Consider the following 16,675-nt stretch of genomic DNA (forward strand, 5'->3'; position numbering starts at 1 on the left):
AATCTCCCTTCTAGGAATAATGTCAGAAGAATATGTTTTAGGCTCAAAAAAAATTTTTTTTAAACAGAATCCCCCGAGGGCATGAACGTGTTTCGTTTAGTGCATTTAAATAGGTTTTCATAGTTGGTGGTCTTAAGGTTTTACAATCTCTGGGAGAAGTGGAGGGTGTAGAGTTGGTATAAAAATGCTTTATTGTTGCTAAACTACTGTATTTAGGACATTTTGCTACGTAAAGAAAGAAAACCCAGCGTAATGTTTGCAAAGGCAGGTGGCTTGGGCTTTCCACGTGGGTAATCAGAAGACCCCTCTGCAGGGTGTTTTTTTGTGGTTCGTGTATATTAAATCCTCCCTTAATAACATATTCTGACTATAACATTTAAAATGCTAGGCAACCGACAAAAGCCCCATTGGAGAGGGTGCGGTGGATCTATTTAGAGGGATTCCATTCATTCATCTATCCAGGCTCCAAACCTTCTTTGGTTCTTTTCATATTGCAATTGCTTTTCCCGTGAATGATTTTTCTGCCCTCCCTTGCAGACCCCCTTCTCAGCCCCTGCTTTATCTTCACTCAGTTCTTGGAAAGATCCTAAGGAGAATTGGCAGATGGCTCTAGCATTAAAAACTTGTCTTCCTTTGTTGGTCTCCTTTTGTGGCCCGTGGTTTCCATTGTCATGCCAATGCGACAGTAGGGGAAACCGAGCAGAGTTCTGAATATTAACCCAGCCCCTGCTCGGCCATTTGTTTTGAAAGACCCCAAAAAAAGCACTGAAGAAACTGTCAGCTCAGAAAGCGATCGAGGTGAGTTTAGTTATTTGATACAATTTGGGGGTGGGGGCGGGGAAGGGCCGCAGCAGGAAGCCCCAACTGGGAGATTTCAGAGAGAGGAAGAGAAAGAAGCCTTTTTGACCTTACTGTTTAATTACTTACTAATTTTCTTGAGTGAGGCTTTTCACCAAGGTCTTCATTTAGCAAGTTTAAATGCAAAATGAAACAAATATGTGTATGCATATCCACCCGTGACCGGTTCCTTTTGTATCACATGATGTCTTAAAATGTATTTTTCAACACTCTTTTTTGAGTTCAGAAACCTTCAGAAACCAGAATATCGAGTTCTTGATCACTAGATTATAGGCCACAGTATTTAACTGCATTCTGCATTATTTCCTGGCTAATAATAGCAGTCCTTGTGCTGATAAAATTTAAAAAATTGGGGGGTGGTAATTTCTAGCTCGGAGAACAGTTAGAGAAGCATGTGGCAAACTCCGACATGCTGTTCATCAGTTGTTAACATTTTGCCACATCTGCTCTTTAATATTCTCTCTCTCATTAGAAAATTAAGTTGCAGACATTAATTCCTTTTACTCCTAAATACTTCGGTGCCTAATGCCTAATAGGACATTTTTCTCACATAACACAGTACAATTATCAAAATCAGAGAATTCAGTATTGGTTCATTACTATTAATCTAATCTACAGGCCTTACTCCAGATTTGCCATTTGTTCTTGAAGTGTCCTGATTTTTGTTGTTGTTGTTGTTTTTTTCCATCCCCACCCCCCAGTGTCTCTCCTGTTTTTAATGGCATTTTTTCCTGGTACAGAAACCAGTACAGGTTTTCCGGGTGGCATTTAATTGTCCTTGTTCCTTAATCTTTTCTAGCGTGGCATAGCTCCTTGGTTTTCTTTGATACGACGACGCTGACATTTTGAAAAGGACCGGCCAGTTTCGGGACAGTTGCTTTGTAGCTCGTCCCTCAACTTGTGCTTGTCCGATGTGTCAAAATTAGATTTGTGGCACACATTTTTAGCAAGAGTTAATATAGTTTCAGGAATGCCGATGGCACAGATTTATTGTTGGGACTTTGCCAGAGTTTTAGAGGCATTATGGTAATCAAACTGAAAAAAACTTCAAACTTTGAGAAAAAAGTGGATTTTAAACAACTAAAAATCCTGGAAGTAAGGCACTCATCACTGTGAGGAAGAATGGATGATAGTTTTTTGTTTTTTTGTTTTTTTGTTGTTAATTGCTACTTCCATTTAGATCATCTTCATTCGAATAATTTGTTATCTAAAATAACACAGCAATTAAATTAATTTTTAATGTTGTTGTCACGGTTTAATAAGAAATATTTGAAGTATTTTAATACTTCACGTCAAAATGACCTTTTCTTCGTTTTCTTGAGAGTTTTTTTGACTATCACACTTCCCAAGTCTATGATAGGCTTCCATATTATATTACAGAGGTGAACACAAGGGGCTGGGGATTCTGGGAATTCATAATTTATTGAAGTATCCAGACATTTAAATAGATAATTAAAAAATGCAACTAATACTTACATGTCAGGGGTGGGAGCATTCCTGGTTCTGAGCACAGCGTCTGGCAGTTAAGACAGTGGTTCTGAGCCTGTGTTCTTCCTGGACTCAGGAGTCCTGCTTGCCCCCTGCACCCTGCTCTGTGAGCAGGTCCTTAACCTGTCAGTAAATTGGGGGTAATCATAGTGCCTACCTTATGAGAGTTGCTCTAAATATAACTCTGGTGTGAGAAGAACATAACACTTGCCTGGGATCTGGTGTCTGCTCAAGAAAGCCAGTGTTGATGGTGTTGTAGCTGGGGTCCGTTAAATGTTGGTGGGTGTGAATCAGTAAATGGAGGCATGAGCCAGGGTCATGGGAGGTTACAGGAGCCAGTCAGAGAGGAGCTGATAGGTCTTCTCAGAAGAGGTGACCTTCATCTTAAGTCTTACAGGGTGGAAGAGAGGAGGACTGGTTGCGTGTTTGTGGTGCATAGTGCAAAATGCACATGTGGGGCCTGTTCAAAAATTAAGAATTTCAAGATGGCAGCAGGCAAGCATGAAACCAAGTCCAGGACCCTTTGGAGCACGGTGCCCCGTGCTAGTACCCAGAGCACACAGGCATGAAGTGGCCCTGGGAGAGAGTCTCCCATAGGCCGTAGGTGTGGTGGCTGGGAGTGTGGGATGCATACCCCAGCTTCTAGCTCCACCTTGTTCTTCCCACTTAGGCCGTGTTTCCTGAGTCTCCCTTCTGGGAAAACAGAGGAGAAGACCATGCAGGCCAACGAGGGCCTGACACCATGGGAAGGTCCGTTCTGTGGTCTAGGTATCTGTGTACAAGGCATACGAGGGAGTAGGTGGCTTTGGAAGTGTTCGAAAAATTCTGTCAAAATTGGAAAGCTGTAGGAAAAAAATGAAAGATTACCCACTGCAAGCCAGCCAGATGCTGGACAGGGTCTAGTGTGTCCTTTCTTTCTTTCTTTCTTTTTTTTTTTTTTAAAAGATTTTATTTATTTGTTCGACAGAGATAGAGACAGCCAGTGAGAGAGGGAACACAAAGCAGGGGGAGTGGGAGAGGAAGAAGCAGGCTCATAGCAGAGGAGCCTGATGTGGGGCTCGATCCCATAACGCCGGGATCATGCCCTGAGCCGAAGGCAGACGCTTAACCGCTGTGCCACCCAGGCGCCCCTAGTGTGTCCTTTCTTAAACAGCCGTGTGGAGGTGGCTTTTATAGACCGACACTGAGAGGCTCAGGGGAGGCGCTGCGTCTCATACGGTGTAGCGAGCTGAGGGCAGGGCTGGGACTCAAACCCGGGCCTGTCTGAATGCGCATCCTGAGCTGGTAGGTGTAGGCCCCTGCGACGTGCCAGGAGCTGGGCTCAGCACTCTCCACGTGGGCCATCTCACCCATAGCTGTGATGGTCAGCCTTAATATGTATGCTACAGAAGGGTTTTTAGATTGAAATCATTTTAAAACATGTTTCTGTGTCCAAAGGAATTTATTAATCCAGCATCCTCATTTTTTTTTAATATTCATTTATTTTAGAGAGAGGGTCGAGGGGAGGAGAGAGAATCTCAAGCTGACTCCCCACTGAACGCAGAGCCCAACCTGGAGCTCGATTTCTTTTTTTTTTTTTTTTTTAAGATTTTATTTATTTATTTGACAGAGATAGAGACAGCCAGTGAGAGAGGGAACACAAGCAGGGGGAGTGGGAGAGGAAGAATCAGGCTCACAGCAGAGGAGCCTGACGTGGGGCTCGATCCCGTAACGTCGGGATCACGCCCTGAGCCGAAGGCAGATGCTTAACTGCTGTGCCACCCAGGCGCCCCTGGAGCTCGATTTCAAGACCCAGGAGACCATGACCTAAATCACAAGTTGGGCTCTTAACTGACTGAGCCACTCACGTGCCCCCAAGCATCCTCATTCTGAGGGGGACAAACTTATTGTTAGACAAAGTTGTCGAAAACCCTGTAGGGATCCTGCTTTCAGATAAAGAAGCATCCCCTCTCCTTCTCCTCGAAATCCACATTTGTAACATGATCAGACTGGAGGGAGGTTCTCAGGCCCTTACGAGTTTTCTAGACCTGTCTTGCTAACAGAGTTCAGAGGCCCTGGAAATACCAAAGCCGAAGAAAAGAGGGTCTTGAAGTGGTGGCTGACCACTAGCGAATGTCATTTTGTTACTGCAGGGATTGGGTTGGGTGAGGAAAGAATAATTAGTAAATGGATCGTTTCTCTTTCCAACGTGTCTTACCTGAACCAAAAGTTTAATTCTAGGGCTGGAGGGGTTTGCCTTGATTATTCTAGGTGGTGAGCGGGCAGTTGGATTTGCATTCTCACCGGAGGAATTCAGAATTCGTAGGTCTTCCTACCAGGAATGTTTTCCAGACTAACCTGTGATCAAGGGCTAAGTGAGGCACGCGGATAATTAGCTTTGAAAGAAAGTGCAAACAGAGGCACAATTAACACAATTGCTGATGCTTCTTTCCCTCTGGGGACATCTGGGCACCCCAGGAGCCATAAGTCATAAGCCAAAGGTCTAGGTGAAATGGAGAGAATCCCTCCTATCTTTAGTTTTGGAGTACTGTGTGGTGTTAAAAATGAGCTGAAACGTGTAATCTTCCCCATCTCTTTCCAGATAGTTCCACATCTTTCCAAGTGCCCTGTTCACCTTTCCCAGGTACAGAATAGCCTGAGGATCTCACCTCCACTAAAGAGTGCTAGCTTTTTTTTCAATTTAATTCAAAATCCATTTTGGGCCATGATTTAGGATTGTGCTTCTTATGACTGAATTTTGAGGTCAAAGTCTATCTATGTTTTTCTTTTTGGCAGTTGTATTCCACTGGAGTTAATCAGGAGAAAGTAGGATCGTGTGGGGAGGATGCGTTATTAATGGGGCATTGTTTAGCTCATGGGTAATTAACTAAATTGAAATGCTGTGTTCTTAAACACAAGTACTATTTGTGTTTTCAAAGATATGTTTTATACTTTACAAATTTTATTTTTTTTAAGTTTCAGATACTTAGTGTAAACCCCAACACAATACACCAACATGATTTCGGCATTTGGAGAGGAAATATTTCCTGGATAAGTGGAGAATTGTGCAGACAGCTTCTGGAAGACTTTTATTCTAAGCACCTTTATATATAGTGAAACATTTCATTTAGAAGTCTGGACTGTCCTCAGTTTGCTGTATTCAGCAAATTCACTGGGTAGAACTTGTGTTGATCACTGGGACCCGTTTTGTTTCGGGGTTCTGGGTTATCCTTCCCATCCCAGCTGACATCTGGATTGGACAGTGCCAGTTGCAAGACATAGAGTGCTGCTTCAGTACCTCCCGCTCCAATAAATGGGAAGAAGGGGGATCAAGCTCTTAGGCTTTTTGGGCTGATCCAGGGTCTGGCATGACATGGTAGAGGCTGAGGCCTCCAGTCCAGAAGAAAAGATCAGATCTGCAAGGTGCCCAGCACTAAGTTGACCCTACACTGACAGGACATCCCTGTTTTAAACTTTTTTTTAGAGAAGAGAATTACAGTAATGGTCTTTTTGATATTAACTACAGCAAAAGCACTACAAAAGTCCTTTTCTTTTTCTTTCTTTCTTTCTTTTTTTTTTTTTTTTAAAGATTTTTATTTATTTATTTATTTGACAGAGACAGCCAGCGAGAGAGGGAACACAAGTAGGGGGAGTGGGAGAGGAAGAAGCAGGCTCCCAGTGGAGAAGCCTGATGTGGGGCTCGATCCCAGAATGCTGGGATCACGCCCTGAGCCGAAGGCAGACGCTTAACCGCTGTGCCACCCAGGCGCCCCTAAAAAGTCCTTTTCTGAGGATCTTACAGGCAGTTCAGGAAGCAAAGGATTCCCCTTCCCAAGCTTACCTCATTAAGATTCAGAGCATTCGCTTTTGCAAGTCTTGTTTAAAACGGATCTTGCCAGACACTTTCTCATACATTCTCTGACAGATGCTAAGTTACTTCAGACCCATATGTTTCTTTGTTTTTTTTTTCAGAGTACTCAGTTTCACTTTATTACAAATCATTGGTGAACCAATGTATTGTTTAATTAAAAAAGAACCAAAAAACCCCCTGAAAATAATCTCACATGCACATGGCACTGTTATCTTTCCCAAAAGGTGTCTACCCCTCCCCACCCCACCACTGCAGCGGTGTGGGTCTGTTTCTTCATTATTGGACAACAGACGCAGGGAGGACCATTTATATATTTATTTTAAAAGCCTCTGTTGGGTAGAAACTTGTTACACTTAAACCTCAGCCTTTCTTTTTTAAGATCCCACTATTTTAAACAAAAGACCCAGGATGTGGCCACGGAATTTATAATAATACATCTGAACCCTTTGCTTGTTTTCAAATAAGTCTTTTCTTAGGCTCCGGGGAATGCAGACCACTCTATTGGAATATGAAAATTTCAACTTGGAACCTATGAACTCTGCTGGGTCCGCAGAGGCGTTTTAATGTCAACCCCAGGAAACGTACACACGCTGTAGAATTTACAACTCATCACTGTCACAGAGTGTGAGCTCGAGAGTAATACATTAACCAGGGTTGGTGCGTGGACATTGCTGCTTGCGATCAACAAAAGCAATCGATGTCCTGCATGCATGATGAAAAATAGAAGCAGGGCTTGAGGTGTTTGGGGTCAACACAGAGGCCCACACATACGAGTGCCCCGGAATTTATTTTAAAAAAATTTCTTTCTTGCGGGCTGCTCTGGAGTTTGAATTGTCATTTGCTTGTTTCTACTCAAGGGAAACATCTGGTTTCTCCCTGCAATGGAGACAAACTGCTCTTATCCTGGAGCTGTCATCCATGAAAAGCATGGTTTGGGCTCAATAGCTTTGCTTATGAAAGGCTTGGGGTCCATCTCTACAGAAATAAACAGCTCTTGTAATTGGAATTTTGTTCGCTGTTACAAACTCTGGCTCAGAGGTGACTCGGGTAGAGTGTCGAAAGCTGCAAGGGATGAATTTATTTTATAGAAGGCATTTAATGATTTAGGATGTGGCCAGCAGACAGTTTTCCACTTAACCTTTGTAAAAATCTCTTAGCCAACTTCTGTTCAAGTTTCTGTAAATGTATCTAAAAATCCCAGAGGCTGGAGGTTGGAGGCTGGGTGTTAGGGGACCCAGAAGAGAAGGGCGATCTGGGGAGGGTGAAGGGCTGTGGCCTTCCGTTCTCAGAGGGCGGCCAGGTTTTCCTGTGCATCGTGTCCTGGAGATGTTACTGGGTGCTTTTACTTCTTTTCAGGGGCAGCTACGTAATTTGGGGGGACCCCATGTGAAATGAGAAGGTGGGGCCCCTTGTTGAAAAGTTATTAAGGTGACAGCAGGTCATTCACCCGAGGGTGGGGGGGCCCGTATGAACACACAGGTTGCACACCCATAGGAACCTCAAGGGAGGTGAGAGCAAAAAGGGAAGCAGTGCTTGGGAAGTGTGTGTGCTGACTTCTCTGTGGGGTGTCGGGAGGGTGTTTTCTTCCCGGCAGAGAATGGGCAGTAGGAAGCTGTCCTCCTCTCTTTGAATACTCACCGGAGACGTGTTATTTTTATGAGGTAGACGGGGAGCTCTGCCAGAGTGCGTCTGTACCTTGTTCTGTCTTTTTTTTTTTTTGCAAAAATGTTTGTAGAAAACTCAGAAGAGTGGTTAATGTAAGGTCAGAAATCATGTGTTTGGAGCCCTTTCCACAGTTTGAAGTGTTTTTCATTCTGTGGTTAATCCAGCCCCCGAATGCCTGGCTTGTCAGTCTCACTTTGTCCCCCTTTTCTCCCTCTGCCACCCTGGCCACGGCAGCGGGGGCCACCGCGAGGGCCTTTGCTCAGATGTCCACAGCCGGCCGTGGTACCTGGCTGGTGGAAAGCCCCGTCAGCGTTGCACTGTACACCCTGGTATCTGCTTTCCCTTCTCTTTTCTTCCTGCCACTCTTTCTGCTTTTCATTCTTCAGGTTTTACGTCTGTCCTCGTTCAGAACACACACATACACAGACCCCTGCGAACCAGGTGCCCTGCCCGCAGCCCTGAACGGCGGCATGTTGTCGATCGCCAACAAATGGCAACGTGGAAAGGGAAATCCAAATTTATGGTCAAGACTGCGGGGTTAGCTCGATAGAGCAGGAGAATCTGAGGATCTTGCTTTGTGGAAGCTGCAGAGCCCCCCCCCCAACCCCCCAAATACTCACATGCTAACGAGGGAGCCATGGCTCAGAAATACAAGCGGCCTCTTGGCTGAGTGGCTCCCGCTGCCCTCCTCCCGAGACGGAGCCTGCTGGCTGGCGGACAGATACAGTAGAAGACCTTGTCTGAGGGATGGGCCCGCTGGCCTTAGTCAGAGTCTGCTCTGCGAGCACAGCGGATTAAAAGGGGTTTTTGTTGAGGTAGAGCAGATGGACAGGGAGAGGCAGAGTTCACATTAACTGATCATAAATCAGGGCTTCGTTGTAGAAGGGAAGGTCTGGGTCTGGTCACTTAGAAGTCGGAGCTAATTTAGTTTATTATTCTTCTTTCTTATTAGAAGAGCACCTCATGCTTATAAAAAAAGAATCCCTGTGAAGAATTTAGAAAGTATGTGCGCCAGAGAAAGGGATAAATTCCATGTGTCCCCAGAAAGAATCACCCGTCAACCCTTCCAGCATAATCCCCCTGATTTTTGTCTGTCCTGCCAACATCCCCGTGTATACATACACAGTTATTATCCAATAAGACTTAAAATAGATACTTCTCTTTGACTTAAATACAAGTGAAGACTTACAGCCAGGTCTGGAAGGTTGGAGCACAAGCTCAGTGATCGTTTGGGTCAGGCCACCAACTTCAATTTTAGTAATAAAACCAAAGACAATGTGTAAATTTATGTTTGGGAAAGCCGGGGCAAGCTCAGGTGAAGGAAACGTTCATTGGCACAAAGGGCCACGTTGAATTTACGATCTTCCTTCCAGCAACGCCTTGATAAACTCCCTGGGAAGAAGACGACAGTCTGTGTAGATTTTCCCTGTTGCCCCCTAGTGGGACCAGGAGAAATGTTCAGGCAGGAAAAGAATTCTGCATGTTGGACTCTCTTCCCCCATTTCTTTCTTACTTTGACTTTTTTTTTTTTTAAAGAATTTATTTTATTTTATTTGAGAGAGAGCGTGAGATTGATGGGAGGGAGGGGCAAAGGGAGAGGGACAAGCAGACTCTCTGCTGAGCTGGGATCCCAGGACCCTTGGGGCTCCATCCCAGGACCCCGGGTACATGATGAACGAATGGATGTGCTCCCTTCCCTCTGCACATGTTTTGACATAAGGAACATTTGAGGCTCTGGGTCTCTCTCTAGCAGGCTAGGGCCCAGGCCCATGAACTAAATTTAGTCCCGTGTTTGGTGAAAATGAGGCACATGAAACACTCATGTCCTAGTGTGAGATGCCCAAACTGGGAGAGTCTGGAAGTCCTCAGAGCAACCAAGGGGTAGTCCAGTTCATCACCACTTGCTGTGTGTTCTGTCTAGAAAACATTATTAGTGTCTGGGTGCTTCCCTCCTAGCATCAGTTCTACTGACAGTTACCGTGACAAAATTTAATTAAATACAAGAATTAATTAAAGTGAAACCCTATGGAACCTATTTGAAAAAGTTGTTTCAGTAGAGATCATTGGAATGCTGTGGGAAATCTCGGCGGTGGTAAATTATTAAAAAGACACACTGCATTATGTGAAAAGTATATGACACTGTGAAGACCCGTAAAAGCCTGGAGTTGTACACTCAGATTAGTTTATTAGTGAGTTTACGTTCTTAGAACTGAAGAAGCTCAAGCTAGAAATCCTGCTTAGTGAACGCTGGGTTTGTTGAATGAATGAGCTCAGGGAGGGAATAGCAGACTCATGATTCCCATTCCACTTTTGCTCTCGCTGCTGGATGAAATGATACTTAATTATTAAGGAGGATTGAGAGTCATTATTCCTTCCTCTCTCTCGTGGCCGAATGTTTTTAAGTTAAGTGGGCTTTTTACAAAAAGCCAGTGACATAAAGATTTTATGGTGTTGGTCCCTTGTGCAAGAATTTGACCCGTCACCAGAACCAAGGCTCACCTCCTCTCTGGGCTTGTTCGTAGGACCCCTGGCCCTGACTAGCCCTTCCACCTTTCTCTCTTGCTGTTCCCTGCCTTGTGCAGTGCTTCTGGCCTTGCTGAAGGAGGTGTTGCCTGTGGCCACATGCAGGCAAGATGACTCCCATGTACCCCTTTCTCCCATCTCCTCCTTCCTTTCATGGGTTACTGGTAACCGTGTCCTTCATCTGGCCAATTCTGGTGCCACCTCTCCTGCAGAGTGTATGTTCACACCTCCCTTACCCCACCCCATTCATTCCTTATTTACCTGTTGCGTCCTTCCCTCCACAGGAATGTGAGTTCCATGTATCCCCACCTCTGGGTCACCTGGCATACAGCAGGCACTCATTAATGGTGCTTGAATGTTGAATGCATGATCAAGAGCCTTCTGTGTGCTGGGCAGTGTTCCAGGTCCTCTTCCAAAGGGGAGATTTCCCCCCTTTCTGCTCCTTAGCGCACGGGACTCACCTGTATCATTTCACACACGATTTTGCACTAACGGCATCTGTCTGGCTCTCTTTTTTCCAGTCCATGGGTTTGCAAACTACAGCCCGAGGGCCAAATTCAGCCTACCACCTTTTTTTTTTTTTTTTTGTATGGCCTGGTTGCTAAGAAAAGTTTTGAGCCTTTGGTGGGGAACGATTGTTGGCAGTTGGGCACCTCACCTCTTGGCCTGTGAAACCTAAACTGTTCACTGCCTTGGCCACCGCCAGCACGTTTGTTGACTCCTGAAGGAGACCGAGCTTTTTTCCTGGATAAGGAGCTGGTTTTGCATCTTTGAATTCCCAGGACATAGCACTCAGTAAATGTATTTTTGGTGTTGAACTGAACTCACTGTTTTGTTGTTGTTGTTGTTGTTTTTAATTCACCCTCTGGAGTCAGATGGGGGTGTGAATCCTGGCTCTGACCTGTTCTAACTGTGAGGCTGATGGGGGGTGGGGGTGGCGCAGGTCTGAGCCGACTTTCCTTGTCTGAAAACTTCAGGTGATAATACCGGTTTCTGGGGCCGTTGTGAGGACTAAAGGAAGCTGTCGCTGTATCAGTGTCTGTACGGTGCTTAGCGCAGGTTTGCTGTTTAATGTCAGCTGTTACCGTTTATCCAGATAAATACCCAGCAGAAGTGTAGTCCGATCATAATCACAGAAATAAAATCCAGAGCAATCACAGACTTTTTAAAAGATTTTCTTTATTTGAGAGAGAGAGCACGAGTGAGAGGCAGAAGGAGAAGCAGACTCCCCGCTGAGCAAGGAGCCCGATGCAGGGCTCCATCCCAGGACGCTGGGATCCTGACCCAAGCCGAAGGCAGACGCGTCACCGACAGAGCCACCCAGGCCCCCCAACAATCGCAAATTATAAAAAATGAGTCATTTTAGGATGACTTCTTTCTTTTCAGTGGTGTCGAAAATTAAGAGTTGACCTTCAGGAGTGCCTGGGGGACTCTGTCGGTTAAGTATGATCTTGTGATTCCAGCTCAGGTCATGATCTCAGGGTTGTGAGATCGAGCCCCACGTTGGGCTCCGTGCTCAGCAGGGAGTCTGCTTGAGATTCTCTCCCTCTGCCTCTCCCCCAACTTGAGTGTGCTTTTTCTCTCAAATAAATAAATAAAATCTTAAAAAAAAAAAAGAGAGTTGACCTTCAGTCCATGGATCTGATTCTTAATTTTCTTTCCCTTTTCTGTGTTGTTTTTTGTTTTCTTTTGTTTTGAGGTTGAATGAATCTCATGGTACCAATTTAGAAAAGCATCTAAGGTGCCGTTAAGACAGGTGGCCTTGGGGTGCCTGGGTGGCACAGTGGCTAAGTGTCTGTCTTCGGTTCAGGGCGTGATCCCGGCGTTATGGGATCGAGCCCCACATCAGGCTCCTCTGCTATGAGCCTGCTTCTTCCTCTCCCACTCCCCCTGCTTGTGTTCCCTCTCTCGCTGGCTGTCTCTATCTCTGTCGAATAAATAAATAAAATCTTTAAAAAAAAAAAAAAAAGACAGGCAGCCTTATGTGAGGGGGTGAATTATTCCAGAGCTCTAAGAGGTGGGGATTCGTTCCTGGAGCAGGGGAATCTCTTCCCAGAGAGGCAGGCAATGCTGATAAGGTTGGCTGGGCCGGGGAGGGACATGCTTCTGGGTATACCATATTGACTTTGCAGGCTCGTGGGCGCTCTGCAAAGGCATGAGGAATTGAAATGCATTTATACGTGATGTGTCTTGGACCTCTTTCTTTGCAGGGACAGTGAAGGTGAAGAGCTCCAACATCCAGGTTGGAGACCTTCTCATCGTTGAAAAGGTGGGTGGGATCCCACAGTTTGTGACGGCTTGCTGTGTGAGTGTGTAAATGGGAAGTCATTGCCACTGCTCCATAAATCCTAACATGTAATTTGTATATCTGGTAGATGAACTGAATGTAGGCTTTTTGGGATTCTCTCCTAAAGCTTTGCCTGGGGAGGAAAATTTCTTCGCCATGAGACACCCACATGGAATACTTTCTCAAGGTTTATGTATGCTGCTTAGCCAGAAATTCTGCTTACAAATCCAAGTTTTGATTTCCTATTCGATGTGTTTGTTTTGGTGTCTGTAAAAAAAAAAAAATTACTGTAAAGTCTTTCCTCGAAGTCTGCTTGCTGCATAAGCAAATAAAAATATTTGTCATTTACCGTTTCGAGCTATTTTAGTTTGCATTTTTTTGACTTAAATAAACATCGTGCTTTTCTGTTGTTTTGTGGGGAGCAGGGATGAGGTGTAACATGAGAATAGTAAAAAGGGCCAAAAGTGCATTTTTAAAAATAGCACCATTCATACATTTGTGACTTCAGCAAATATTCCCTGTCTCTTTTTGCTGTCTGTTTGGAAGGTAGTGTGTTTTGGGGGTGGCCCTGGAGAGGCTTGCAATAATATTTGATTAGAAAAGGATTGTATCGTAGCTTGTTTCTATAGGAAGTGAACTATGCTCTTTTAAAAGGATTAAATCCAAGAACTCAAAGTCGATTTGAGGTGAAGTGAAGCTCTTCTGGGTGGCAGCTCAGAGAAACCACACAAACGCTTTATGTTATCACACACTTCTCTGTTCACGATTAAATGAGGGCTGCCGTTGGCTTATGTCTTGTTTTTTCTTGAGAATGGCTTTCCTTGCTTCTTACAACTTGACTTCCTTATTAAAATTCCCCTCAAAGCCAAACATCAAGCCCGAAAATTGGTAGGAGCAGAAAGCGTGAGTGTGAGAGAGAGAGAGAGAGAGAGAGAGAGAGAGAGAGTGTGTGTGTGTGTGTGTGTGTGTGTGTGTGTGTGTGTGTGTGTAGTTCCATCAGACCCCCTGGAAGAAAGCGAGGGTAGGGTAGCCGGCTCTCGGCCTGGGCCCTTCTGGGTGGAATTTCAGGAGGTAATGGTTGGATTCTCCAGAAACCTAGAAGCTCTCTTTCCGAGATAAGATTTCAATAGGGGATTAGTAAAGTAACAGCAGCGTGGAGATTTTTCAGATTCAAAACAAAATAAATCCCCAAATCTGTCTGTGACAAAGGCAGAAACGTAAATGAGGCTGTGGGTTTTGCGCCTCCCCCATCCCCCGAGGGGGCTTGTGGTGGGGTGGGGGAACGGAAACCCCACACATGGCTATTCAGGATAACAGTCTTTCTTTTCATTACACAGAACCAGCGGGTCCCTGCTGACATGATCTTCCTGAGGACATCAGAAAAAAACGGTAAACATCTGGGATCAATTTTGAAAATAACCATTAACCTTTCAGTGGTAATTTGGCAAAATAATCATTTGAAAATGGAACAGAAGTAGATGATCATTTTGGAGCCAGGGAGGGAAATAAAAAACATCTCTTTTAATAGAGCAGTCTTTAAACAAAACAAAACAAAATGTTTTCGGTCCTCGCAGGTCAATAGATTCTGATCCTCATAAAGATACAGTTAGTTGGGCCCAGGCTGGGTCCCAGCTGGTGGAGCCACGGGCCGTGGCTGTGATTTTCCTTTCCGGGATGCTGTTGGGCTCAACTTTAGGACTTGGCGGTATCAGGAAGCGTGTTTCACAAATAGAAGCACACAGAAATTCTCTGTCTTCTGAAAAAATACAGGAGATGTGGGTGACCATAGAGAAGCTGGGGAGAGACGTAGGTGGCCTTTTTGGCCTTTCGCTCCTGAGCGGTGGGGCCGTGCCTACCCTCACCCATGAATTTATTATCACAGGCCACTTCGACCTGGGCGAGCTGCTCCAGGCTCTTAGAAGACCCCACTCATTCCCAGTTCTTTCCCGGTGTGGCTGACACCACTGCCTGCCCACCCCATCTGTCGACGCTAATCTCCTCCTTCTTCTCCTTCTTCTTTTTTTGTTGTTGTTTAAGCTGTTTTGAGGAAACAAGGCTGTTTTTCACTTGTGTACTGGCACAATCAGATCTTTGAACATCTGAAAAAAATCGCCTTTATATTCCTTCAGGATTGCTGCAGCCTATTTTATTATGAATCAAATAAAAGTATAGATGAAATTTTATACTAATAAAATATTAACATATCTGGAGATGGAGTGGAAGGCACTAGTTTAAAAGTCCTCTTTTAAGGGGCGCCTGGGTGGCACAGCGGTTAAGCGTCTGCCTTCGGCTCAGGGCGTGATCCCGATGTTGTGGGATCGAGCCCCACATCAGGCTCCTCCGCTATGAGCCTGCTTCTTCCTCTCCCACTCCCTCTGCTTGCGTTCCCTCTCTCGCTGGCTGTCTCTATCTCCGTCAAATAAATAAATAAAATCTTTAAAAAAAAAAAAAAAGTCCTCTTTTAAAATCTCCAGCTTTGCCCTCAATTGGTTCTTGTGTCCTTGTCTGTGAAGGTAGAGGGTTATGGATTAGGGTCCCTGAAACGCTTCCCTCCCTGCCCTCCGTCCCCCCCCCGCCCCGCCCCAAGGATTAGACGTGCTTTTCCTTAATAGTGCCCCGAGGTCCTAGCTGCGGTGTGTCGTGAATTCAGGGCATTCTGGGTCTGATGAAATCTACAGCCGACTCATGCTGGGTTTGCACATCAGACAGAAATAGGCATCCATGTGCAAGTGGGTGACAAGCACGTGCTTTCGTAGCAGTTTGTGCATTTTGAGCAGTCTGCCAGGATCGACTGTGGAGTCCTCACTACGTGAGCTTGGTGCTGTTCTGTCCATTTTTACACTCAGGGAAACCAAGGTTTGGAAAGGCTAAGTAACTACCCGAGGACGTGCAGCTAGTAAGTGGGGCCGCTGGTCTTGAATCCAGGAGTCTGGTTCCTGATAAGGTGTCCGTATCTCCTGCCCAGAATGGCCTCGAATGTTAGCTGCCCTGTGCCAGACTCCATGCTGGGGGTTCGAGCACCCCAAATCTTTATAGCAAGCGCCTGAGCTGTGTTCCTCCCATTTCACAGACAGGGCCTGCTGGTGTTTAGTGAAGTCGAGAAACCGGCCCAGGTTCCTACTGTGAGTGGATGATGGAGGGAGGATTTGAACCCAGATCTTCTGACCCGAGAGCTTACAGAGGAAGCGGGAAGTGGGGTCTTTGTTTTTCCTTTTGGTTGGTGGCCATTGATTGGATTTTTACAAAGGCTCGAGCAGGAGCTGCTCAGAGCTGCCAGGGGAAGGATCCTTGACGTGAAAGCCAACAGAGAGCGCCCACCTTCCTTCCACAGGCTCTTGCTTCCTGCGGACGGATCAGCTGGACGGTGAGACAGACTGGAAGCTGCGGCTCCCCGTGGCCTGCACTCAGAGGCTCCCCACTGCGGCCGTGAGTAGCTTTCCTGCAGAAGCACAGACGGGCAGCGGTGTCCTTGTCGGGCTCTTGAACTCAGAGGCCCTCAGGGGCCGGATGTGGGATGTCAGGTGTGAAGGAGGGCTGACAGGATGGGGTCCTGGGGGGCCCCCCTGAGCACCTGTTGTTTCAAGTCATATGGCCAAGTGAAGTGCGGGTGGGGGGGATGCGGCGTGGGGGGGGGCTCTTTGGAGGGAAGCTCTGAAACTTTAGAAGCCTCAACCAGGTGCCCGCATAAAGCGAGAAGGTAAGGCAGGTATATCGTCCCTCTGCTCAGGGCCTCTGGAGGCTTCTCGTCACGGACAACACATACTACGGTCTTTGCTGTTGTCCTCAAGCCCCATGTGACCCGTGTTCCTGCCAGAACCCCGACCTCAGCCTGGGTGCTCCGCCCACCTGTGCCCTCTCCCCCCTGATCAGGCATCCTCTGCGTCCCAGCGCTTGCCCTAACTGTTTCCTGGGGCGGTTGTACATCAGCAGATGCCTGGTTGGGCCACCCCAGCGTACCTCCTGGGTTTTGTGCACAGGTCTTATCCGAGAGGCATTTTCTGACC

At 46.0% G+C, this 16,675-nt stretch overlaps 1 protein-coding gene across 4 annotated transcripts in view; it reads left to right on the plus strand.

The window, feature by feature from the left end:
* ATP9A (ATPase phospholipid transporting 9A (putative)) overlaps positions 1-16,675 on the plus strand; it is a 126,520-nt gene that overhangs the window by 36,717 nt on the left and 73,128 nt on the right. For all 4 annotated transcript variants that reach the window (XM_034640146.1, XM_034640145.1, XM_034640143.1 and 1 more), the window contains exons 5-7: positions 12,595-12,653; positions 14,009-14,060; positions 16,003-16,097. In XM_034640146.1, coding sequence (XP_034496037.1) covers positions 12,595-12,653; positions 14,009-14,060; positions 16,003-16,097 — 206 coding nt within the window. The remainder of the gene's footprint in view (positions 1-12,594; positions 12,654-14,008; positions 14,061-16,002; positions 16,098-16,675) is intronic.

This window comes from Ailuropoda melanoleuca, chromosome 13 (genome assembly GCF_002007445.2).
Source record: "Ailuropoda melanoleuca isolate Jingjing chromosome 13, ASM200744v2, whole genome shotgun sequence".
Taxonomy (NCBI): domain Eukaryota; kingdom Metazoa; phylum Chordata; class Mammalia; order Carnivora; family Ursidae; genus Ailuropoda; species Ailuropoda melanoleuca.